This window comes from Lepisosteus platostomus, chromosome 19, assembly GCF_059453375.1.
Source record: "Lepisosteus platostomus isolate fLepPlt1 chromosome 19, fLepPlt1.hap1, whole genome shotgun sequence".
Lineage (NCBI taxonomy): Eukaryota > Metazoa > Chordata > Actinopteri > Semionotiformes > Lepisosteidae > Lepisosteus > Lepisosteus platostomus.
The window spans coordinates 2,647,282-2,674,047 of record NC_142629.1 but is presented as its reverse complement, the minus strand read 5'-3'; the positions used below and the strand labels follow the sequence as shown (position 1 = coordinate 2,674,047).

Here is a 26,766-nt window from a genome sequence, read left to right as displayed (position 1 = left end):
GGAGAAAAAGCTGTGCACAGCAAGACATTGATGTCGTTTTCGTGAAGCTGTGCCGCTGTAATCCCAGCACTGTGTGGTCTTGCATTGTCCTGCCGGAAAATCAGCATTTCTGGAGGCATTTCTGCAGACATGGAAAAGCCCTTGGCTCACCGGCTACATCTACAAAGTTGAGAAGAAAATATTTGCCCTCAGTCAGCATCAAAGACCGGTTAATGGAGATTCGTCCATCAAGCCTCCATCACCTCCTTGGTTGACTTAAATAACACAGCTACCAGCACGATCCTCTGTGAGAAGGCATCACACATTGCTTGTCAGGTCCGACACTCCACCACATGTCAGCTCTTCAGGTGTTCTCTGGAGGATGAATGCTATATGTGTCTGATGTCAACAATACCTTCAAACGGTCTGCAAGCATCCAAATCATTTTCATGTGGATAGTGAGCTGCAATCATTCCTGCTGAGGCACTGGTTCTTGCTTCCTGGAATGTCTCATGACATAAACAGGGCTTGTTCTTGCACTCATTAAAATCATGTCTTTATGACTGGCTATTTTTATTGATTCTTAATTGGCTCATTTTGTGAATCTGAACTCTGAGCGCCTGGCATTTCTAACACACCACATGACCTTGAGATCAGCATGATGTTTTTTCCAAGAACAACAAGACTCAATTGTGATAACTCTTTCTGATGTCATTGGGCATATGGATAGTGCAACATCACCGTGCAGTTGTGCCTTCATTGTGCATCTGTGAAAAACAAACACAGGTGACAGAAAAGCCATTGCTTTCACAGTATATCTCCAAGCACGGTAGCCTCAGGGTTGCACTGCTCCCCAGCTGCTCTGTTAAACAACAGATCGCAATGTGTTCCAGAGTCTTTATCACTTAACCTCCCATTGCCTAGTTTTCAAGGGATAAATAATCTGCGGTGCATTCTGGACTTCAGATTTTGCGGCATTGCTTTAAGTTATTTAATCACTAGGAATCTGCTCAGCCTGCCACCTTCCGCCCCCTCACTGCTACACTCTGGGCACGCTGCCCGAGCAAACAGTACCATCCGCTCCACTGTGCCCTCTCCCCATCACTGCTCAGGCTGACACCCCCTCCTTGGGGGGGCGGGGGGGGGGCGGCGCTGGCAGGCAGCAGGCTGGGGGCATCACTTAATGGCTCAGTCTCCTGCTCCCAGGTGTTGACAGAGAGGAGACAGTTACCTGCCCTTTAAATGCCATCATGCTAATTGACTCATCTTCTCTGCGCATGGCTTGGTGGAGCTTTTAAGCTTTGTAATTACAGCTAATCCCATCAATATGGTGCCCTGATGGAGCGAGGCTTTTTTTGCACCGTTTATGGCCTGTTACCTCCTTCAAGCCGCAGGAACCTGGAGGGAGCTGCACTGCTCTCTCGGTGTATCATTTTAAATCAAACCTGCGATTGACAACCAAGCCCCCCCCAGTTCTTAGTGAGGCAGGCTTCTGTCCTGGCTTTGGATATTCATGTACATGTATTAGAATGTGTACGGTCATAACAAGACATCTACGCAAGGCGGTAATGCATGGAAATGTTGAATACACTCCTATACACTTTTTTCCAGGACTGGAGACACAAATATCACAGAGGGGGCAAACAAAAAAAGGCTAGCATGTTTTAAACTTTTTTAGCAGCATTGTAAATTAGCGGAGAATAATCCTTTCCTCCACCTAAATTTGTGGTGTCAGCTGTCAGGGAGAAATCCCTTGGCTGAGTCGCAGCTCTCCCACGCCAATCAGTCTCTCCTCCCCAGTGGCAAGCACCATACTGCAGGCCGTCCTGGGGGAAGAGGTGAGGTTATAATTGGTTTGCTGCTCCCACTAGATCTTCCTTAATGGTGCCTTTACTTGCAGTATTTAAAGAAGTATGACAGTCAGAGCCTCCTGGTATACAGTTTATGACCCTTAAACTCTCGAAACGCCCATGCTTCCTAGATGGAGTGTGTCGGCGATCATTTCCCCATTCCCTGCAGATGTCAGAGTCAGCACTGGCGCCAGAGATGCCACCCAGCCTGACTGCCCCCAGTCCTGCGTGGCACGGAAGTGTGATCAAACTACTGCTGTGCCAGCAGCAGCGCAGCCAGGATCTGATTACTGTCTTTACTAGCAAAAATCAAGCTGACATGAGAGCTTTTTGTGCCTTTTCAAAAAAAAAAAATGTATTATAAAAAGTTATTATACGATGCCCCGAGGTAAAAGCAACCGGCTGGATATAATACAAACTGCTGTTGTGTTGTAATGCAAGAAAACTGCGATTGAAAATGTTCCATTATTGGTCACAGCTTTCCCAATCCTGCAGTAATGAGCTACGCTCAACACCGGTTTAACATGCCCAAGGTAAAACCTTCCTGTGGCTTCTGTTCCAGTGACAACGCTGACTGGCTAATATTGGCAATTAATGTTGCAACATCTCCTATTACAAAATGTCAATGCATGTGTAACCATACTATATTATGTGCAGGACACCTTAAATGATATTCTCTATTTTATTTTTACTCACTGTAAATCATAAACGAGTCCCTGCCAATAACGGCTTCAATAACATTTTTAGCTGTGCCTTTTTAAGTCAGGATGTTTGCAAGAAAATAAAGGGAAAACTTCAGGTCACAATGTTCTCTGAGGTCACAGTACCTGCAGAGAGAGGGTCCTGTTGCTGACAGAAAGTTCAGGACTGTGGCCGACTTCCTTCGGAGATACACCTGTCATCTGGCTCAAGCCTCCCAAGGAGATCCTTCTGCGTACTGATGATTTTTTTGTGTGAGCATGCAATAAATGAAATGCCTAGCCAAAATAAAACGTCTTTGCACCCACAAATCTTGGAACCGACCTAGGGTTGCAAAAAAAAAAAGAGTATTCTAGTTTTATCTCAACCAATGTGGAGCAGACAAACTATGAAATGAACTGGGATAAGAACAGGACTAAGCGCCACTGAAAAGAAGATTGAGGTCCGGAATTGACCGTTAGTTGACTCATTAGGGATTCATGTAAAAAATAAAAAAAAGCTTTTTTTAAAAGTAATTGTCCTGCGATCGGCTCCTTTACTCAGTAACTGGCGATTGGTCAGGTCCTCGAAAATGAAGAGTATCCCCCGTGCTCACAAGGGCCAGGACACGTTCCAGGGTCCTGCTGGAATTGCGCCGGACCCTTGTAACCTTCTTTACACTGTTGACATCCTGCAGAAAATAACTGTGCATCAGAGACTTCTGCCCTTTTGTTTCAGCTGCAAAGGAAAGCCCTGCCCGCTAGCTAGCAGGATGGAGAGCCAAAAGAGGCACATGTGTGCTGGAGTGGCAGGAGACAGAGTCAGCACCCGAAGGAGTGCTGGAGAGCTCCCCCTGCTGTCACCAAGAGGACCATCTCCGCTGTCCTGACGTCTCCGCACGACCTCGTGATCCACAGGAGAAGGGAAGGGAACAGAGGGAGAGGAGGGAGTTTTTACCCAAGCCTTCTGGAGGTGGCAGGCTGCGTGATTCATCAGGAACCGACGCAGTTTATTTGCAAACAGAAGGTCACCCCAGCAGGGGAAAGGAGGCAGCTCCGTGCGGGGGAAACTCACTGTCTCCCCCGGGATGCCTGCTGCTGACCTGCTTGTGCAACCTTCTCTCCCATTGACCCGTCCTGACCGGCCTGGACCAGGACGACAGGGAGACTCTGGAACAGACTTCATCTACACAGCTGGGAGAAGTGCAGCGCAATAAATACACACTGCCGCAAGATCACCCAAGGACAGAGAAAACCATGGTGAAGGATAGACCTACCGGCATGTTTCACGGTTTATAACCTGTGTATCAGAAATGAGACAGGAGGTCCTCAGACTTGTCCCTTGCAGGATCTTGCAGTGCAAGAGGGCTTGTGTTGGTCAATCACCTTCCTCCACACCACAGGAAAGGCAGATCTCCCGCTGGACCGCGGTGGCTCAGTGCTCTGTTCACCTGTATGAATTACCTTCACAGAATACGCCATATTCTGGATTTGTAGTCCTAGTGTAGCACAAGAGGCCAGCAAATTCCTGAAACTGATCTACAGGCCAGGCCTGAAAATGAGCACAGCCCGTGAGGTCACGACATGGCCGTCTCAAGCACAAGCAGCTGGACACCCCCTGTCAACAGGAGCTAGCTGTTCTGCGCTTGCAACTCAACAGGATCAATTTTGTTTTTTTTCCCCATCTCAATGTGGAGTTCACCTCTGCTTGTTCTGTTGTACCGTATAATGCATGCTTTATTTTCCAAGACGTAACTTCTTATCTCACTGGAAGCTTGTGCACAATGCTTTTACTGTTACCAAAAAAAAAGATTTTGGCATTACTCTGCTGCTGGCAGCAATGCATTGTCTTCATCACAGAACTGATGTTAAAGTTCTTTTGCTTCTACAGTATCTAAAGCACTGCATGGTCTGGCACATTACACTGAAATGCTCACTTGTCAGCCAAGTGATACATTAATATCTGCTAATGCTGGCTTGCTTTCTGTGCCAAGGTTGAAGTTCTCAAGGGAGAGACCGCCGTTTGTGGAAGCGCTCCCCGACAGAGGATCACATTAATCGCCTTCAACACTCGGCCTCAGTTGTAACTTTAAAATCTCATTTGAAAACATTTGTATAATAAGTTTTTCTTTCTGTGCCACTCTCTGTATTACGATGCTTTTTGTCAACCTTTCCAATATTAATTTATGTAAAGCTGAGGATTGCTTCAGCTAGGTGCATTTAAAAAAAAATCACAATGGTACCTTTCCCATTGAATAAAAGTCAACACAGCCCTCCAGTTTTGCTTTTCTGAGCTCTACAATGCTCTTCTGTTAACCTGATTTAGCCCCGGATCACCGGTCCTCCAGCAGCACACACCTGCTGCTTCCACAATGCCTGTCTGTAGAGGAAGCACATTTCAGCTCTACAGCAGCTGGTGTCTGGGGGGGGAGGCTGAGGTAGTACTGTCCGCTGCAAGGTCACTCGCTCATCGCTGACCGTCCCCTGCACCTGGCTGCTCTCGAAAAGAAACCACCAGGCTCCTGCCCGTTCTTACGACATAAAACACCTGTGTGCAAGACAAGTACGGCTTTGTTCAGGAAGAGGGACTCTGTGGCAGAGGCCAAGGGGAGAAACGCTTTGCTCTGAGAGTCTGCTGATAGGGGAAAAACTCGAGAGGAGCAAGGGCACTGAGGGATCCAGACTTAACAGGAAAGGTCTAGGATGGACAAACTGAGACAGGCACGGCACAATCCCAGCAGCCTCAGCAAACATGACCGTAAACATTTCCTGTGGCTGAATTTCTCCTTTGCTCACTTCCCAAAGACATGCCGATCCATCTCGCACCCTCTCCCAACGCTCCGATCCACCCTCCCTCAGCAGTTGTGCTTGGGTAGAGGGATGTGGGGGTGGAAGGTAGGCCGGATTTATTTCTCCCATAAACATTAACACAGCCACCAGTTTGTAATATGGCCAGCCGCTCCACTGCCATCTTTTCACGGACCTTTCACCAAAAGTAGAAGATTTAATCCCAGGTATAGTGAGCAAAGGACCAGCCTCAATTGAATAGAGCCTAAAGGAGGGAGTATAAACAGGTCAGAGAGGTACAACAGAGCCAGTGCTAGAGCCTTTTTAAAAATCACTAATGAGATCTTTATATTCAATATGCGACTTGATAGGCAACCAATGTACAGATTTAAGTGTAGGAGTGATGTGCTGCCAGGGGCTACTGCGAGTTTTGGAAATATGCAACCTAGTGAGAAGGGTGAGGGAGCCCCATGCAGAAATGAAGCCTTGAAGTTATAAATGCATGAATCATGCACTCGGCCTCAGAGGAAAATGGTCTGATGCCCGGCACTCTCCCTAGGGAAGATGCCCCACCATCCTGGAGGCCCACTGTCTCTACAGGCTGCCCAAAGCTCTCTCGATCGGGAAGCCGAGAGCAGCTTCTCAACTCCGAATTGAATCGATAACAAGCCGACGCAGGCCGTTAAAAGCCCAGCTGGACTGAAAACCAGACCAACCAGCCGCCCAGGACCACACCTGGGAACCCCGGCTGTAAGATAGATTCGCTTCTGATGATACAGGCTGGCAAACCAGCTAAAATTCTCAAGTTCCCCTTCTGCCCTTGAGAATGACCACACCCACCTGAATCAGGATCTCCACAGGGCTGACCCATTAAGGACCTTAATTACAGAAGTGTTGTTGCGTCATTTTGGTAGAATTCGTTATTTTCCAGCAGTGTGATTTTTAATTACAAAGCAGCCCTTCAACAAGCCATCCCCTCCAGCGCCCAGCACATAATTACCATCAGTGCTGGTTCCCAATTCCAAAACTCCTTCGTATTTAGAATTTTTCCACACTCTCCTCCTTTGTTAATTTTAAATGCTGCAATATTCATGTTTTAATATCTTAAATTAACATTAATTTATTATGAGGAAGCTTCCGTCCAGAATCTGGCAGCAGGCAACTTTACCCCCCATTTAACTTTCCTCCCTCCGCGCTACGCTGGTAAAGGCGCTGTTTGTATTAGGCCCACAATGAGCAGACAGATTCCTTATAAAACACTGTCCTGACAGAGCTGAAACTGGCGTGGGCGGATGTCAAACCTCTAACCATATGAATTATTGATCTAACTCGGAGATCAAAGTAAAACAGTTTCCATACACAATGCAAGAGTACCCATGACATTTACAACTCAAAAATAGCTACAAGGCAAGCCATAACGCCCTCTTACTAGACCGATTGCTAAAAACGTCCTTGTATTAAAAAGGGCATTGAGTTTCATCGTATACTCTAAAGTCTTAAGACATCCTTACTGAACTGCAGTTTCCACGAATAAAATACATCAAGATGCAAATTTAAGGACTTTGAGCTGTTTCATGGAAACTGCAGCTATTGACTAGCGGGTGACAATTTCTAAACAAGAGGCATCCTACTTTCCAAGACACCTTGAGAGGAACTGTCTAGCTCCCCCTAATGTAACCTCAGAGCTGACTGCCAGCAAACAGCACACACTAAGTCCATTTTAAAATTTTATTTGCAGGTGCCTTTACATGTTTTAGAAAAAGAATCCCAGGATTTTCCCTCCTGTGTGTTTTCGTCTGGCTTCTTCATGGTCCATGATGCCAGCAGAGGTGGTCAGCACAATGTATCTGCAGAGAGAGAGCAGATTATACACCGATGAGAGTAGAATGAAGGCTCTAGAGCTACACACACAAGCCATACTACGTATTTGATCATGTAGAAGGGATGGAACTTAAAATCATGCTTCAGCTTTTGACACTTGTGTCATTTCTACACCTTTGAACAAAACCAGCATCGTGGCGTGGGGCTGGTACTGGCTTGGAGAAACCCTTACGGCTCATCGCTTTTCAAATACCAGAGATTCACACAGAAAGACCCTGCCAAAAAAGTCAACAATTGCAAAGAATTCCCTGGCGTTAAATTCCTTTATTTTAAATTCACAAGGGATTTTGTTTAACTCGCAGATAAAGGGAAAAGTGACTTCTGGCAAACTGCAATACAGAATGCCTCTGTGCTTTTCAAGTCATCTAATGATTAGAGTGCACAGTTGCAAAAAGATCAGATGAAATGGATTACATTAAATGTCTTTTATACATCCGATTCAGAGATTTAAGCACTCTTGCATTTCATAAGTAAACAACTTCAAACATTCACTACTAGAACCTCCACTATATAATTAATATTCAATGTAGAATGTGCATTGTGTACATTCTGATTAAAGAAATCAATTCTGTAAAACAAATTATAAATATTTTTTAAATCCTCCCAAGTATCGAAAGGTGTCAGTAGGAGTTCTTCTACAATCACATACCGCAGAAAAAAAATTAACTGAAAGAGACGCAGCTTAATAGTTGTTTGCTTAAGGAAATGGACATTCAAGAAACTGAAATTGTCCTCATTTGTTGTGCATTTCTATAGTGCAAAAAAGAGAAAAGCGCAGGTGACCAGTAGCAGACAGCGCCTCCCAGCATGAAGGCTGTTTTAAGACAACATTCTCAATCAGGTAAAGGTACAGAATGTTATAACCTGGGGTCTGAAATAAAATTCCAGTGATGGTCAACATGCCTTCGCCAGACCAGCAGAGCCAATTTAAAATGAACCATAGCACTGGATAAAAAGACACCGAGTCATGACGCGAGATAAGACTAATGATTATGATGCAGAGCTACATGCAACATCCCCACCATCAGCCCCAAAGTCAACACAAGCTCCTACTGACACCAGGAACCTGCAGTACAGGTATGCAACGTACCGTTTTCAGTATCACTACACACACCTAACTGGACCAGTCAGAGGTGACGGACACAAAAACACTTTACCTCCATTTCACTCATATTGATACGCAGGTAAATTCTAAAGGCATACCACAGCAAAATTAGCTCCACTGCACTAAAAAGGTCAACATTTCGCATGCACTGAGAGGCGGATAGCCTGTATAATCATGGAATGACACACGAGCAGACCTTACCCAAACTGTCGAGAGGGAAGCAGGTTATTCTGCCACTTTTCCAAATCCTTCAGCTGAACATCGAACCGGGGGCTAATGACACCACACTATCAAAAACAAGGAGAGACCACAGTCAGCACGGGATTACTTCCAAGAGAGGTGACCTTCATTAGGTATGTATCACACAGGCGAAGAATTAGTGCATTTTTACAACATTTTGGAATGAAGGAATAATACCAGATACCATGCAGTTAGGAAAACAAATGTTAACTCCACTTGATTATCTACAATATTGAAAGACTATCCCCCCACCAACTCCTGCAGAAAGCACTGACTCCGTCTCTGTCTTTTACATCCACTGCTGCCAAAGGCTTCCCAGGGGAAACTAGCAAATCTTATTCAACCTTATTGTAGGAAAGAGGTCCCCATCTTAATCCCTAAATAATATCATGCCCTTGACTGCCAGGCTCACCTGCCTGAGATCTAGAAGTCAGATGATCTGACTTCTTAGCCACTTAATTGACTCAATTAAGTCATTAAGGTCAAACAAGAATGAAAGCAAGACACACAGGCAGCACTCCAGGACAAAAGGAGCTTATACCTGGTTCAAACAGCTCACTTAAGCAGAAATCCTGTTTCCTAGGAAATCCTATTCATCCTCTTTGTAAGAAAGGTTCCCATTTGAACTTGTGTAAACTATCAGGGCCTTGACCACCTGGGTCCTGGAGAGTCACAGCCAAGCATATTCTATGGATCACCCTCCATTTCCACACACGTGGGAAATCATTTTTTGCTTTGTCTGCTGAAGTACATTTCAAGAGTGTAGAAGCCGCTTGAAATGACAACACTCAAGGATCACAGTGGGCCACTCCTGACTCAATGATACCGACTGATGCACCAACTGGCTCTAATCTCCCCATGTTCCAAGTCTGTGAGAACGGCTGATTTCAGGGTCATCAGATCTTTTCTGATGGCAGCTCCTCATGTCCAGGTCTGGCCAACCTTGACATGAATATTCCATCACCCTGCATTTCATCCTTCGTCCGAACATTTAGTCTCTCAATGCATCACAGTAAAAAAATCACAATCAGAATCAAACACAAAATTGGACACAGTGTATTAAAATAAGCTCATCTTTGTTGGACTTGTATTGTTTGGCAGCATATTCGTCCATTTAGGTTTTACAAGGTGTTTGGAAGAAAGTTGTGCACTGGAGCCTGAAGTTAAAATGTGAATGTACAAGTGGTGGGCACAAGCTGCAAAGCTTTAAATTATTATTCCTATTAGTAAATAGCACAAATGCATAAAGCAAAAGACCTCACCATATAGTTTTTTTTCACTAAAACCTGTTTTGCAACCAGACTTACCTTGTTCAGCCTGCCTGTGAGATTAACAACAATCTTCCCAGCTCTGTGATCGTCGATAATCTCGAACTCACCAATGTAGCCTGGAGAGAGGGAAGACAGCACCGAAATCTTAGCGCACCGCCACTGGTAAAGGAAAAAGGTGGAGCAGAAACTTCATGAGCTACACCCCACGCCAAACACCATTCCTCCACTGGGAACGAGAACGTCTTCCACAAGGAGGAGGCCGTGAGGAAACCACAGCACACCGGCGATTCCATTTACATCGAGGACAAGAGGCTACAAGACCCCCACGCATCTTCGCGCGGAGCTGCAAGTCAACAATGGGGACTTGTGCTCGCTTCTGTCCCAGAGTGCCATGCAGGACTCCACTCATGACCAGACTACCATCCACCCCCAGCCAGTCTGAAGCGAACACACTGCCCGCAACTACCGAGGACACGCTGGACAGAGGCTGGCCGCCAGAGGAGCACCCACTCACCGTGCTTCATCATGACAGTCAGGAAGCGCACGATGACCTTGGAGCAGGGCCGGATCAGAACCTGGCGTTTCCCGCGTTTCTCCGCATTGTTGATGCTTTTCAGCGCGTCGGCAAGGACGTTCATGCGCACCATGATGCCTGCGGACAGAGTCACAGACCAGCTCGTTAGTGCCCGGGCACCATCGCCCCCTCCCCTCACCAGCCTCCTCCATGCCCTGAGCCCAGACCACCAACCTCCCAGCTCCTCCGCTGGAAACCAGACAGCTGCCAGCTCCAGGGATCAGCGAGGGTGCACTGAGATCACCCACACAAATCTACCCTCAGTCAGCGAACAGGCCCATTACACTTGTCAGGCTGCTAAAAAATGGCCCATGGAAGGTATCCCCAAGCCAATTAATCCATTAGCTCGTACCTAATCAATAACAGAGCTATCCGAGGTGCTATAAGATCGCTTTCCAAACATCCTATGTGCTATGACCATCACACTCTTCCTGTGCAACAGCCAAGCAAGGAGAAAACTTCCCAAGAAGCCTCCTCACAGCCCGCTGCAAGGCTAGGATCTCGGCCTACCTCACAACAACCCGAGCATCTCCCGCTGCCACGGGCAAGCAGCGTGGGCAGCTTTCACCAGGAACGGTCACCACGGAAGACTTAAGCCTCTGCACAGTTACAACACTGCAGCCCCCGCTTTGGTGCCGTTTTAGCACAATAAGAACGTACCGTGTTTAAATCAGCTACAGCCAAGACTAGACATTTCGCGGTCCACACTCGCCGGAGAGTGAGAAACCTGCCCAGGTCGCCTGAGGAAACGGGATGGGTGTCTGACGCCGCACTGACTGGATTTTAGTTACAGGAGAGTCTCTGTACCACCGCTACAAGACCCTCTCCTCCCGGCAATCCAACCACTAGCTCCCTAACCGTCTGTCTTTTAACACCACAACCGCAATCGCCAACTTTTAACCCAGTAACCAAACCCGATGCCGTGGTTGTTTGGCAGTGCTAAAATATGTGCTCAGCGCCCCAGTGTGACAAGAAATCCCAATGCACATGAGCACTACACACCGGACCCTAGGTAAAAGAGTTAGGGACAGAGACACCTCCAGCTTCGGGGCACAATTATATTGAAAAGACACATCCTGCCGAGACCAGAATAGACTCCACTAAACCCCCCACGTCCTAACTTTAATTTGCGATGCACAGCAGTCTGGTAAAGTCTGGGATGGCTGCGATATGAAAAAGATTGAGAAGGGATAGCAAATCTCGCCAGCCTTACCAGTTCTGCAATATGGCGGAAAGAGGAAGGAGAAAGGGCTCGCGGTGCAGTTTGGGGGAAAAAAGCGATCTCGCGTGAGCGCGCGGCGGCGGCACGCGAGTTGTGTTGCAGGAAGAGGCGTGGTCTTGGGAGCAGCCGCAAAACGGGATTGGCCGCCGGGACGATCTGTTTAGTGAGGGGGTGGGCTCTAGGAGAGCATGCACTTGCGGTTTGAGGTATGAAAAACTTATACTAGCAGTTAGGTATTGCTGCAGTGTCCGGCTGAAGTGTAAAAAGTAAAGTCGTATCTTGTAATATGGAATGTATGAATCATTTTTTCGTATGAGCAGCATTGCATTATGTGTCACAGTGATGAAGTGGATTTCATGCAATTTTTAAACGCCATATATATTTAACGTATACGTAAACCAAATCAAATTCGTAGCTTTCCTATACAATGGGGTGTTTGCTTTTCATCGCTGAGTAGTTTTGTTAAATACTAGAATGTGTTTTTCTTCAAGAAGGCCTGACTAATGAACAGGACATTGAAAAAGAAGACAATAATATCAGCATTAGATTGTGTGGCAGTTTTCTTTAGCAGTATGGCGGCGCTTACACGGATTGGTGTGGCTTCGTCTTCCTCTTCCGGTGAAATGTCACCGAGGCGTCTTGCGCGTCCGGCTGAACTTTGTGCGAGTTCTTGCGCCTGTTTCCATAGCAGTTAAGAAACATTCAGTGTTTAGCTGCAGTCTCTTAGGTTAACACTCTGCATACTGTATGGCGCATGGGTAAGTCTCGACTTTGACATGAACATGCCAATTAATAGGAGATTTAAATGAACTTGAGAGAAGAAATACTGTTATGACTAACATTAGCTGCTTTGCTAGCCCATTATCTAATCAGCCTTATGATACAGCAAATGTCTATTCCATGGGGTGGTCAGCCTGAATTATAGGTTTTGCAAGTGTGGGTCCTAATGCTCCAGTATAGTGACAGCGACACTATACTGTAAAAAGGCGCCGTCCTTCGGGTGAGACGTAAAACCGAGGTCCTGACTCTCTGTGGTCATTAAAAATCCCAGGATGTTTCTTGAAAATAGTAGGGGTGTGACCCTGGCCAAATTCCCCCCTGGCCTTTACCAATCATGGCCTCCTAACAATCCCCCTCTATGAATTGGCTTCATCACTCTGCTCTCCTCCCCACTGAGAGCTGATGTGTGGGGAGCGTTCTGGCGCACTACGGCTGCCATCGCATCATCCAGGTGGGGCTGCACATTGGTGGTGGTGGAGGGGATCCCCATTACCTGTGAAGCGCTTTGAGAGGAGTGTCCAGAAAAGCGCTATATAAGTGTAAGGAATTCATTAATTGCAAGTCTTTGCTCAAGCTATTTTTTAATCAGCAAATTGATCTGAACCACTTGGGTTAATTAAGCAATTCGGGGTCAATGCAGTGCTTTTGGAACAGCCCAGGGAAAGGGGGTGCAGGAGCTGAGCCTGTGGAGGGTGCTGGGTGTGTGTTTGCACTGAGGCAGCAGGGGAGGACTGGCTGAGCTCTGACAGGAAGCAGGGAGCGCTACTGCCAGCCCTCCTCACCCAGCTCCAGCGCTCCGCTGCGGAAACTCAGGGTGTGCTTGCTGTGCCCTAGCTGGCGCGCCGTGCGATGACCGGAGGGCAGTGGCGACGCCGGGGCTGGGGCAGGGGGCCTGGGCGGACAGCGTGCGGACTGCCCGGGGCCAGGAGGTGACCCACATCCGAGACCGCCCCTTCGCCCAGCGCCTGGCCAGCAAACCTCAGCCTGTCAGCTACCGCGGCGGCCGGCCCATGCACCGCAGCACCCTGCAGCTAGGGGGCAGGCTTTCGGACACCAGCTACATCACCACGCACGCGCACGTGAGGGGCCCCAGTACTCTTCGCCTCAGGCACGGCTTCACTGCCGCAGACTTTGGCAGTCGGATTCCCAGGTCGCGAGGGTCACATTCAGCAGCGTGGGCTTTTGGGGCTAAAAGTGATTTTCTTGTGCTGGGGTTAGAAACCATTAATGGATCCATTCATCAGATGTCCACACGGGCTAGACACAGGTTCTACAGGTGAAATAGGACCATTATATTTGCCCGACTACAGTCTCCTGTCTGCATCCGAGTGAAAAGTGCACATGATCCATTCATTCTGGGTGTCTAAAGACTAGCATTTTAATAGTACATTATCTTGCAGTAGTATTCTATTAATATGTTTTGGAAACATACTTGCACATATTTTTACTTGAAGAACAGAAACGTAGCAAATTATCTCATGTGCGATGGTGAAAGTGTAGTGTAGCAGAGAATAAACTGAAAAGTACTGTGTGACTGCACTAACTCTCTCAGTCTCCTGTTGGCTACAGTACTACTCTGGGAGAGACGGCCATGGCCACTTGTCTGCTGTGCCACAAGCTGCCCGGTACCCCTCGCAACACCACGGCACACTGGACTTAAGCCACTCAGCCCTGGAGCGCTGCCAGTCCCATAGTCGGGATGCCTTTGGACCCAAAGAAACCACACCGGTACGCACTGCCGAGCCAGAACCCAACCACCCGGACTGGCTTGCAAGGCGTGTTTAATTATTGACTCAGGCTGCACAGTCCTCGGTGTCCGTCCTTGAGCTCCAGCGTGCCGATGTTGCCACAGTAAGCAACGCGGGTGCGCCCTCCAGACAATCGGCAGCGTGCTTTCTGTTTAACGGACTCACTTTTAACACCTGCGAGGTTGAAATTCTCCATTGGGGAGCTCCATAAGCTGAGGGCCGAGTGTCGTTGACTTGGATTGACGACCAGCGTCTGGGGAGAGGTCTTTCACCAAGGGCAGGGGTGTGCAATACTGACGCTGAGGGCCCACAGCCCAGCAGGTAGTGTAGGGCTCTTTGAAACATCCGCAGCTGAGAACCACTGAACAGGTGAAAGATGCTTCTGTTATTTAAGACAATAAAAACAATTGCATTTAATAGCAGAACACAAGTGCAGATCGGGTGGAGGAGTGAGAAAACACTTAATCCAATGAAGGGATAGCTTTAGCCAGGCAAGATTCGAGCCAGAGAGTCATTGAGCCTGCGCACCAGTGTAGCTCCCTCGAGTGAACTGGGAAATGAAGAGCTCTGTTGGTTTTGTTTAACTGAATGACAGTGTGGGGCTTGAGGACTCTAGATGATCACCAATCCTCTCTTACTGTTACAAGATCTATCTTTTCCATCTTCTGACCAGCCCTGGGTATTGAGAAAGGTTTCCGGACCAAAATTATTTCCAAACGTAGTAATGTTTTGTGAAGAATTCAAACACCAGGGGGCGCTACGCACTAGCCTTGGACTTGCAGTCCTGATCTGTTTGAAGTTGGTAACGCTTTTGAAATGGAGTAAACAGGGGCACAAAACATTTTCTGAAAAAATAATCTTTTGTTTCAGTTTTCATGTCCATTTAACATTTTCTTCCTCCAGAAAAGAGCATGAAAAAGGACCGCGCTCGGGGTTCGATGTCTCACTGCGCTGCTCTCTGTTACAGCACTACGTTCTGCATGAGAACGGAGTGAGAAATCGAAGCCACAGCCAAAACGGTTTGGGCATGAGTGAAGTGACCAACCCCCCAGCCACACGGAGGGACTACAGCACCACCTACAGGACAGCACACTGCAGGGCAGCTCCACAGCCCGTCTCTGCCCGTTCCACAGGGCTGCCCACTCACTGGCACAATTACAACATCATCACAGGTGAGCTTCAGCTACAGCATGCCCGCACAGCTCACAGCAGAGGTCGGTGCAGCCTTCGCGTTTCCATTCACACATGTGCATCATAACTGGATGATCTGCCGAGCAGGCCTCGTTCTTTTCCGAAACCGCCGCCCCCACTCCTCCAGTTACGCAAGGGTTCAGTTCGGCCAGTCTTGACCTAACCTGGGTCTTAAGGAAGTCAGGAGCAACTTTCTCCACGGTTGCATGAACACATTTAGAGAACATGCATCCATGATATGGCATGAGATCCTCCTTTCCCTGGGGGGTGTTCCTGGGAGTGAGGAAGGAGGGGCGGGACAGCAGAACTGCAGAATGACCTGGGTTTAATGGTTAACAAGTATGTTTGCTGATCAGAGATCAAGAGAGAGAGTAGCAGCAAGCAGTCCACGAGATAGACAGAACTCACAATTAAAGACTGCACAGATCCAAGAAATATTCATAAAATATAATGAGAACAAGCTGAAAACCCTGCAGTATCATTAATACCTTTGAACAGGAGTTATACTTTCTTACCTTGGAAATTCCATCTTTTTCCACTTGTTCACAGACCGCCCAGCTTCCCGGCTGTACCTTTCACCCTCTCACACCAGCTGAACCAGGGTCACATTCCACATGGTCCAAGCACGGGTCTGGCCACTCATTTGACATCCCCGAATTCTATCATTTGAAAACTCTGTGCTGTGTGAGACCGTCCCCCCTGTGTGTCCTTGTCTAGGGGAAGAGCAGTTGCCGGCGGTCCCAGGACACCGCAGGAGAAGAGCAGGAGACCGTGTGCTGTGGGCGTCCCGGCGCTGGGAGAGTGACTGCTGCAGCCTGTGCCTCTACTGACCCCCCCCCACCCCCCACCCCCCAGCTCCATTACACCCTCCTGCAGAAAGCTTGCTTGGCGTTAGAGAAGTATTTTTGTTATAATATAGATCTAGCTCCATTTGCACACGCTGAACATTTATTTGCAGGTCACTATTAAAACCAGTGTGGCACACTGCATAAGTCGCATTTGTTTGCTTTATTCCCCTAGGTGCAATCACAGGACACAACATTTGGTTCACAAACTCATACCCACAGCTTCATTTGTTTTCAGTCTGCTTGTGCTGGGGAGGGCTGTGGCAACAGCACGTTGAGTCGGGAGGTTCAGATAGAGTTGAAAGTAGTTGAGTAGTTGAGGCAACTCCCAGGCCAGCCCAAGGGATGTGCCTCTGGTGCATTCTGGGTAGGCCTAAAGGCCCCTGCTTAGTGGGCATGCCCAGTAGAGCTCCAACTGGACACACACTGGGAATGCCCTTACCAGGGGCTTCAACTACCTCAGATGGACCCTCCAGACGTCCAGGCTCAGGAAGGCGTTCTTTCGCAACAACCTCCCTCTCCATTCCCCACGCTCAGTCTCGCCAAGGCCAGACTCTCTGAACAGATGCTAGGTGCATAAGCAGAAAGCCGATTTTACTCCCGAGATAGAATGGTATTTTACCAGCATAATCTCATGGATTAGCAAAACTCAACATGGAAGCCAGCACTTCAAAATCAAATATTGAATACTATAAAATATTGAACTGCCTGTTCCACACAAACAGACAAGACACTTCTTTCAATTCTTCATCAGGCTTTATTACTTTAACAGAGAAGTTAAGGAAAGAACTGGTCAAAGGAAGGAGAGAAGTACAGAGGCCCAACTCGAAGGTTCAGCCCACCTAGAACATAAATATACAACTCACACCAAAGGAGCGAAAAGGACAGACTTATTTACAGATCAGCCCAGCCCCAGCTGTCGGGCACACAGGAGCCAGAGGACAGAGGTCAAAGGGCAGCTAGTGGAGGAGGTGGCAAACGGAACCGAAACCGTTCTGCAAATACAGCAGTTTAACACCCTGCACACTGGCAGAGGGGAAGAGTCATTCTGTAACAGCGGCGTCCAGTTTCCTTCTCAAGTCAGTGCAACGTTAGAAACAAAACAAGGGAGAACACAGCAGGAATAAGACCGCTGCTGCTCCAAGGAAGGCTGGCTTTTGCAACCCCAGATAAGCACATACAAAAAAAAACAAAACAACTAAAACCCAAAACAGTCCACGTGGGCACCGTGTTGTTTGCTCAAGAAAATTAGCTATACGTAAAATCTTATATCCCATCTCAGTCCCTTCTTCTGCATTGAAAGGAGTTCGTGCTTTACCACAGACTGCATTACCGTCCCAGTCAGTCTCCAGCGGGCGGTGCCTGCGGAGCCACAGCTCGATGGAAGGGGAGAGGGGCAGAGGCATTTCAATACTGGCGGAGGAATACGGAGCAGTCATGACGTGGGACTCATTTACATAAGCTCGTTAAGCGGAACGCAAACGGCAGCAGGCAAAAACATCTTGGTGGGAGCCGGGCGTTTCCTCGGCCCCTCTCCCCGGGGGAGTGGGGACGAGGAAAGCCGGGGGGCCGTGGCGACTGGCCTGCGTCTGGGGGGCAGGGGCTCCCTCCTCCTCCCTCGTTCCCCCGCCTTCACTCGTTCTTCTTCTCCTTCTGCTTGAGCAGCTTGTTGATCTCCCGCCTGACCATGCCGATGTACTTGCTGATGACGCCGTGCTGGTTGAGCCCCGGCAGCAGCAGGAGGAAGCTCACTGCGAACACAGAGCCGGACAGGAAGAGGAAGTCGTGAGATCCGCCTGCTCGGTGCGCTGGGCTACAGCAGGCTACTGGGGGAAAACCTCACGAGCCACAACTGCATCCAAACTCCTGTATTCTCTGCCTACACTAGATGCTGACAGCATGGTCTATTTTTGCATTCACAGTTCTTCCACCTCTACGTTACAAGTGTCCTCCTCTGAGCAAACCACAGCACGTTACCAGCAAGTCAGAAGGCTAAAATCCCTACAATTATGATATACATGCTCATACCAGTTGGCCCATCTAGCATGTTGCTTTTATAGAAGCTAACTGATCCAAGGGTCCCAACCAGCAGTTTCTCTAAAGAAGCCAAAATATTGGCCTCATCCTCATGGGAAGGGTGCTTGTTACATGCACCCACAACCCCTTTTGTAAAGAACTTCTTGTTCTTAATTTAAATGCACTTTTGAAGTTTGCATTTGTCTTCTTCTCCTTCTCTCACGACTGATTCTCAGGATGTCCACTGTGTTTTTCAGTGCCAAGTACATACAGATGACATGTTTAACTGCTTATTAACTTCAAGTATTACGGTTTACAAATTTGGAAATAACCATTCCAGTGTAAACTCAGCAGCTTTTTTTCCTCTTGCCAGAAATGATAGACTTGGGGGTCAGGGTAGGACGCGCTGCGGATATTTTTGGCATGCACTGGCCTCCTTTCTTTATCCTCGGTGTTAAAACGACTCTGCAGCGCTGCCTCTTGTGAAAGCTAGTGTGAAAATCGTGGTTACTCATTGCAGTTAAAGGGACAGTTTCCTGTCAAACTCATACTATCTACTGCATTCAAGAAAAGTGGCCAGAAAAACACTTTTTGAATCCACATCACACTGGATTAGAAGGGATTCAAATCAGAAGAGATTAAAGTTTTTTACTCCACTTGCATCCAATCTAGAACTTCAGTGTTAAAAACAGTATTTGACTTGTATATGAAATGTATATTTCGTAACACAAACCAATTTTCAAATAGACACTCAACACAACAGAGGGTGACAGTGACTTGGAGCAGTAACATCGGTTCAGTTTCAGGAGGCGGTGTCATACCGATCAGGTAGGTCAGGAGCAGGTTGTGAACCTGCTGTCCAATCCAGGCCACCACCACCAGGGCGCTGATCACCGACATGAAGTACTGAGGGGGAGACAGAGGTCTGAATCAGCTCATCTGTGCACACCATCTCTGAGCACCAGCCGATGGGCTGAATGAAGGGCAGAACTTCACAAGCTAGACTGTAACTCCGCTCATCTGCAATCGTCAGAAGCGCTACCCTTTCGTCTCAAATTTGCCAGGTCAATCCCATCACAATTCCATTCCTGAACCTGCAAACGTGTAACTTCTAAATGGCGGACTTCCAAGCACTAGAACAGCCCATAGTGAGCACTGCTGCTGGTAGTGCAGTAGTGCAGGACTTGCTTACTCGAATCTGAGCTGCTCCGCTGATGCTAATGGGGGTTTGTGAAACTACTTCAACGCCCCTGCCCACCCCCCTCCCCTGCGATTCTCCATGTACCATCTTGGGCTTCTCCTCCTTCAGGGCAAAGACGCGTTTCCACCAGCCCACCACCCTGCGCTGGGTCTTCACCAGGTTCCCGCAGATCTCGTGGAAGCGCTGCTGCTGCTCAGTGGTCCTTCGGGGGGGGGAGAGAGAGATAACCTGTTTGAGCTGGAGGATCACCTGTCAGATCACCTGACGGGCCCACAGGACAGCAGAGGTGAAGAAACAAGAGCATGTGCTTCAGGGGGGAAAACAAACTTATTTGGATAAACATTTCCATAGCCTCCAGTGCAAGACATTTCAGAAGACCACCTTTCCAAATATTTTGTGTCCTGTGTAGCTCTGCACCAAGCCTGTGGTCTAGGATAAAGAATCTACCCTAAATCAGACACTACGCCCTGGACACCCTTTCTCTTGACTCTTACAAGCACGGGCACCAGCCGCCTCAGCACTTTCTTCAAGGAGACATCCAACAGGGAATCTCGGCATTCCGCCATCACAAATGCCGGAGTTCACAGCGTTCTGTAGATTCCTGTTCACGATGGTCAGGACAGCGAGCGCAAGAACGTGGACAAAAATCCCCCCCTCTGTAGCGAGAGAGTCTCTCTCGCCCCCCTGCCGAAAGCTGCTGTCATCACTCCAGCCCAGTGAGCCCATCTGCGGGCCAGGGGGGCGATAGCTGCCGAGTCAGACACTGGAAACTCCACACCGCAGCTGCCCACTGTCACTCAACCCCTTGGGGAGCTGAAGCTCACCGGGCCCAGGCAGAGAGTGACCCGAGGAAGGGCTAGGCACCACACCGCTATCAGATGTCCTCGTTCAAAGGCCACCTTGAAATATCACCCCGCACTTGTGCAATATGAAGCAACTCTGCAGTCTGACAGAAGGCACACTAAATATGGTCCCCCCGCTACGTCAAGGCCAAGAAACAAAGGTCATGTTTTATTGGATTACACTCAACCAACACAAACCTAGCAACAGTGAGACAGGAAGAGAGCGAGAAGGAAAGGTTGGGAATAAATCCCCAGCTTTGCATTCGGACATCTGGTGAAGGAGCTCCCCAAGACATGTCCAGTCGGGAATGCCTCAGTGTATTACAAGCCCTTTCAGACAGCAGCTCAGCGGGTAACCACCGAAAACTGGGCAGTCAGGGACATCAGATACAGCTGTCCAGTTGATTCTGATCACTGTATTGTTGTTCAACCCAAGGAAAGACAATTAACCATGAATGTGGCCATCAAATAAGACCCACTGCAAGGAGCACAGCTCACCACTTGTTGGCGCCAAAGATCCTGGGAGCGAGGGTGGGGACAAGGTAGTCGGCCAGGCACAGGACCATCACCAGACAGGACACCCCGGTCAGCACCGATGGGTCCAGGTAATAGACCATCCTGCAAAGGGAAACAGGAGTCAGACACCTGAGAGACTGCGGCAGCACAGCACACACAGGCTTCGTACTGAAAGAACTGCCGCCCGCACAGACAAGAGGAAAGCATCATAGTTACACTTGTCAAAATGACTGTTATTCTACGGAACTACTGAAGCAACTGAGAAATGGAAAATCCAAATGTCTCGGTTGGCAGATTGCAAGTTAAGATCCACCTAAACTGTAGGCAGGGTGTGCATCTATCAGAGGGAGTGACTAGAGCACCACACCCATCAGGATCCGTGTCACCTCGTAACTACACTGGGATTACTGTTCCACACTGTTCCTGTGCGACTGCAATGGTCTGTTTCAATGGCAAACAGTTTTCTTTGGGCCTTAGAGGCGAATCTGCATTTTAGTATGTGGGCAGGGCATTAGTTTCAAGCCAGAGAAACACATGGGGTCTGTACACAGCTTTTCCCAACACAGCACCCAGCAAAAAAAAAAAAAGGTCATCTTGATCGATGCAGAGATTAAGTCTAGAAATCAACAGAAAGAATCGATGATGGATACTGCGACATACAAGATATTGCTTGTACTTTGCTGAGTAACACTCACGTGATTTTACAGATGTCGTTAAGCTCTGCAAAAGCAACCCTTGTGGTTTCCCTCGCGATAAAACCATAGCAGATAAAGAAGCTTAATCGGACTGCACAGACGCAGAAGACGCCTTGGCTTAATCTCAAGAACCATCTTCACCATCTGCCCCCCCGGCTATAGGGCAAGGGGCACTGCACACATACAGTGCAGATCCAGCTGAAGGGGGCGCTGTAGAGTATATCAGTGCAAAAGGAGCACTGTGTGGAAGGGAAGGGAATGTACATCAGGCTCTGGGAAGGACAAGTGAAATACCCGAGCATGCATGTCAATGTCCTTCAACTGCTTGGGGTTGCTATTAAACCGAGATCTATTCTCGATCTGTATTAAGAACCCAGGTCCTAAGAGTCTACGACGTTGTCTCCGTTCTCCAAGCATGCTCTGCCAAGATCTCAGGACGTCTGTGAGAACGAGAGAAAGCCACTCAGCCCGTCTGGTTTGCTTGGTCGGTTGTGTTTTTGTTCTGTGTATCACAACCAGCTGTTTCCCCGAAGTTCTTGAGAAACCTGTGTCAGCCAAGCTGCTGGGTGGCTCTGCTGCAGACTCCCGGGACCCCCGGGGACTCCGGGCGAACACGGGTGCCGGTGGGTACTCACAGGAAGAGCAGGGTGGTCACACCCATCAGGGCCGCAGGGAACCACGGTTTCGTCCAGCGCAGCACCTGGTCTCCGGCCAGGATGACCTCTCCCCAGGCCTGCAGCTGCTCCTCCAGCTGGGCCGTCTCCTGGGCCTGCGGGGGGTGGGGGGGGGACACACGACAGAACCGGCTCAGCACCGCAGGGACCGCTCCACAGTGGGCAAGACACCACGCCAGAACCAAGCCTGGTTCTGGACAAGAACCTTCAGCTTTGAACCTTCCAGTAAATGGGCTACAGACTGGATCACTTTGATGAGCGAGAGGCTGCAGGACAGAACAGAAGCGTCTCTGCCGGGGCTACCCTTGACCTAAATCGCCCAGTGTCCCCACAAAGTCAGCCTCTCACGTCCCTGAAATAGCAACCCAGGGGGATGAGAAGGTATGCCAAGCTCACATGTTAAAACACATCTTTATATCCAGTCTGGGACAGTGTGGTGGCCTTGTGGCTTAGGATCTGCGCCTGTGGCTGGAAGGTTTCTGGTTCGTATCCCGCGGCCGGTAGAGGAATCCTACTGCGTTGGGCCCCTGAGCAAGGCCCTTAACCCCAGCTGCGCCGTATAGATGGCTGACCCTGCGCTCTGACCCCCAGTTTCTCTCCCTGTCTGTGTGTCTCAGGGAGAGCAAGTTAGGGTATCCGAAAAGATAAATTCCTAATATAAGAAATTGTATATGGCCAATAAAATGATCTGATCTTATTTCATGTGAAAGTTAATCGCCCTCTAGTTCCACAAACAGCAAACTGTTATCTGTGCCCTGCTGCACAGTCCCTGGCCATACACTGGTGCCAAACTGAGCCACATCCCTGTACCTGTACAGATAAACTTCTGAGAAACAGTCCTGTTACACATACAACTGTCTACACTGCACGCTTCCCCAGGGCTAGTGTTCGACAAATATCAAGTCTTTTACAAAACGTATTGGGTTTCTTAAGAAGCAGTAAGTGCTGAACACCAGCACGGGCTCTTCTTGATAGCTTTCAGTTTAGAAAAACCAAAGTAAATGACAGAAACCTCACGCGCCCAACAAACACTGCTGCCTCACGAGTGTTGGTGGAAGGCAGTGGCATGCTGGGTGATTTTTGGACAGGGTGACTGCGGACTAAACCCAGTCATAAAGATGAATGGTTTTCGAGCTTCTTTCGGGAGGGAGAGGGCGGACCTGAGCTCTGCCACCCTCCCAGTGACAGGAGGTCAGGACCACACCTCAGGCAGTACAAGACAGGTGAGTCACCAGCCTACAGAGAGTTTCTGGGCTGGAAAGAATGTGCAAAAGACAAGAAACTGAGCTGTCAGTCACTCACATGTCACCCAGCCCTGTCACTTGGGTACCACGTCTACTTGGGTTGCCGGATTCCTGTGCTGGGAAACACCCAGAATCAGAATGCAAGGTGTTGTAAACCGAAGCTGACCCGTCCTGCATTTATGGGGGCGGCTAAAAAGACACCCCGGCCTCAAAGCTCCCAACTCCTCAACGGGACAAAATTCCAGAGGCGGCGGCGGCGGCGACTCTAATCATCGGGCTGCCAGTGCAAGCTGTGCTGGTCTCGCCACCTCCACTGCGCACAAGCCTCTCTGATCCTAGCGAGCCCAGGGCAACAATCTCTCTCTCTCTCTCGGCGTGTGGTGGAGTGTCACCCTGCCAAGATAAGCGGACAGCACAGTCTGCTTGTGCAACTTCCCTCTCCCCCGGCACGGCTCTGCAGCTCAACTTCGGGGCGAGGGGCGAGCGGTGTACGGCATCACGAGGCTTGAACTGCAGCACTGCAAAATGACGAAAGCTTGAGGAAGCAGAACATTTCCCTCTTGTTTTGTCCCGTCCCCCCCCCCCCCCTACTCGTATTCGTGAATAATTCAGAGCTCCAGGCCAAGGACAGGGTGGGTTTCCGCCATATCGAGAACCGTAGCTCAATGCACACACCTGACGTGCAAACTCACACGGCACATTTTCACTACGTGACGGCGGTGCACGATCACCAGCACAACCATCTACTTCTCCGGTGTGTACGAGACAAAGGCATCTTTTAACGTCAGGATCCGTCGGAGAGGGAAGTGAAATCAGAAAAGCGCAGCCCTCTGTATCGTGCACGGTGACAGCTCAGGATCATTTCACACGATGTCAGAGGGAGACAAGAGGTCCTGTCATAGGACACACTACCCACCCCCAGCCTTCTGCGTTTTACAGCAACTGCGAGCCTTTTAAAGATGGCAGAAGCCCGAGGTGAGCCGAGAGATTAATAAAAGAAGAGACGGGAAAAAAAACGCAAAACACAAGGTCATCCAGGCACAACAGCTCCCGAATCTCCCCAAGACACAAGAAAACGCTCCGGTACTCGATTCTGCAAAGACTGCAAGCTCTTTTAACCGATATTAAAATTGCTCACAAAAATGACCAGATCTGCATTTGCCTCTAAACGCCTGGGCTTGACAGGACACGGGTCCTCAAAATGACAGACAGGAAAACGATTAGCTGCAACAACAAAAAAAATCAGAAAGGAGGAACGGCCGATTTAACGGCTGGGAATTGAAAATAAGCAGCAGAACCCAAAGATCGGTCGGATCAACCTCGTTGAAAATTAAAAAAATATATATTTAACGTACCAGCAGGTTGGAGCTTTTATTGTCACCTTCCGCCATAATGTGACGCCTGCAGGGGCTTAAATACAAGATGTAAGAGTTTTAACCTGGCGTTTCGAAATTGAATTTAAAAGCGTTGCACAACGCGCCGGACCTCCGCGCCCACAGCTCGCAACACGAAGAAGACAGGAGCAGCTCCCGTCTGCAGAGTATAGCTAGCGAGCACGTCCCCGCCCCCGGCGCGACCCCCTCTGGGACTTGTAGTTCTATTACGCAATCCACGCCGCGTCTCGTCGCTCGAGAACGATCCGGCAAAAAACTACATCTCCCATAGGCCCCGACTCCGCAGAGAGGAACGCGCTTGGCTTTGTCCGACCCCCCAAAAAAAGAAAATCAAGATTGATCGATTGTATTGTCGACAGATGTTGACGGCCGTCGATGTCCAATCCGTTTCTAATCGGTCGATCAAATGAGCCCACGCACTAAGCAAATGATTCAAAATGATATACACGGGCACTTGTTCTCCATGCTTGCATGGCGCCCATTGGCCAACTCGTTTCAAAACAACATATTCTGGCCAGTAAGAGTGGAACGAGGGCGGGCTCAGTGGTTTGAATATTAACATCCCTTCTCAAAACACATTTTTTTTGGCAGGGTGTGCCTGTTCTTGGACCCCAGGTTGCCAGATAAGAGTAACTAATCACAGGACAGCCGCCGTCGCCAAACACACCAGGTTATCCTGTCCTGGAGGAAACCTTGTGCTTGGTAGTGGGTCTCGAAAATAAGGAAAATCCACCTTCCCACCCATCTGTTTCAATGCCCAGTGCGCAAAAAAAAAATGCCTAGAGAGCAGCCCTTGGTCCAAACAGAACAAAAAAATGTATTTTTTTTAAAATAACGATCAACCCTTTAACTTCCGATATCAATTTCTCGAGTAACAGAATGAACGCCTACCCGTGTCCTAGTTTTCACGCCCCTGCTGGTTTAAACGCAGCAAGATCGATCTCTGATGACTTTCTGTTCATCAGTCCCAGGCGCTGGTTCAGCACTACAGCCGAGGCTGAAGTTGCATTAAAGATTCACGTGGCTCCTCTTCGGCGAGTTCAGTGCTCGAGGCGTGAGAACTCGTCTCATGCTTGTTCGTCTCCCCACTAATACGCTGGTGCATGTGCGGGGTTCCCCGATTTCTCCAACGTGCTGACAACCTGTCCCCTCAGCTAGCAAGGAAACCTTGTACAGCAGGACTCCTTCAGGACTGTGCCAGGTCAGAGATTTCACAGGAGTCTCACAATTGACCCCTTTTCTTAATTGACAAGTACAGGAAGTATTCATATTTCATGTACACTTACAATCCATTACAACACAATGAACTATTTTGCAACACTGTGGCATGAAAAAAAACAACAACAGGAGTTTCAGTATTTCTTAACAAAATAATTTCTTACAATTCTATGGTGCTTTTCTGGACACTCCACTCAAAGCTCTTTACAGGTAATGCGGACCCCCTCCACCACCACCAGTGTGCAGCCCCACCTGGATGATGTGACAGCAGCCATAGTGCGCCAGAACGCTCCCCACACACCAGCTCTCAGTGGGGAGGAGAGCAGAGTAATGAAGCCAGATCAGAGATGGGGAATATTAGGCCACGATTGGTCAAGGTCAATGGGAAATTTGCCCAGGATAACACTCATGTTTTTTTTTTGTCACTTTACAGGAGGGACTATGTACCCTCTTCTGGAAGAACAAGTTTTTTTTTTAAATACATAAAGCCCAATAACACTTAAGTCAATCATTAATATGTTAGTTACATGTTTTTACATCAGAAATTGAACTTGTTCGTGGACACCTACCAAAATGTACAGAGCAGACAGCTGAAACAGATTAGCTGTTTTCGCACATTTTTGCAAGACTGAAAATGCAGTGGATTTTCATTGACCGTAACTGATTTGATACGCATGTGCAGAAGTGAATTAACCGTCAAGTTTACACAAACAGAATATTTCTTGTTCTCACTAGGTGTTCTTGCTAGATGGCAAACCTAACCCAGGTTTTGTTCAACACCAAAAGCCCCTTTGCTTGGGTGGTCTGACTGCAGCT

At 48.5% G+C, this 26,766-nt stretch overlaps 3 protein-coding genes across 3 annotated transcripts; 1 reads left to right on the top strand and 2 right to left on the bottom strand.

The window, feature by feature from the left end:
• Positions 1–7,007: 7,007 nt before the first annotated feature.
• Positions 7,008–11,707, bottom strand: rps15a (ribosomal protein S15a). Its single transcript, XM_088612842.1, has 5 exons — positions 11,578–11,707; positions 10,305–10,442; positions 9,827–9,906; positions 8,481–8,566; positions 7,008–7,140 (listed from the first exon to the last, which is right to left on the bottom strand). Exons 2-5 carry the CDS (start codon positions 10,435–10,437, stop codon positions 7,047–7,049), a joined length of 393 nt encoding a protein of 130 aa, XP_088468968.1. The 5' UTR covers positions 10,438–10,442; positions 11,578–11,707; the 3' UTR covers positions 7,008–7,046.
• A 483-nt stretch (positions 11,708–12,190) lies between these two features.
• Positions 12,191–16,297, top strand: LOC148644878 (uncharacterized). Its single transcript, XM_088612840.1, has 5 exons — positions 12,191–12,344; positions 13,201–13,445; positions 13,936–14,094; positions 15,082–15,286; positions 16,023–16,297. Exons 1-5 carry the CDS (start codon positions 12,341–12,343, stop codon positions 16,133–16,135), a joined length of 726 nt encoding a protein of 241 aa, XP_088468966.1. The 5' UTR covers positions 12,191–12,340; the 3' UTR covers positions 16,136–16,297.
• A 587-nt stretch (positions 16,298–16,884) lies between these two features.
• arl6ip1 (ARL6 interacting reticulophagy regulator 1) lies at positions 16,885–24,868 on the bottom strand. The gene is made up of 6 exons (XM_088612841.1): positions 24,694–24,868; positions 22,056–22,189; positions 20,708–20,827; positions 19,452–19,569; positions 18,988–19,072; positions 16,885–17,901 (listed from the first exon to the last, which is right to left on the bottom strand). Exons 1-6 carry the CDS (start codon positions 24,727–24,729, stop codon positions 17,783–17,785), a joined length of 612 nt encoding a protein of 203 aa, XP_088468967.1. The 5' UTR covers positions 24,730–24,868; the 3' UTR covers positions 16,885–17,782.
• Between the last annotated feature and the right edge of the window lie 1,898 nt (positions 24,869–26,766).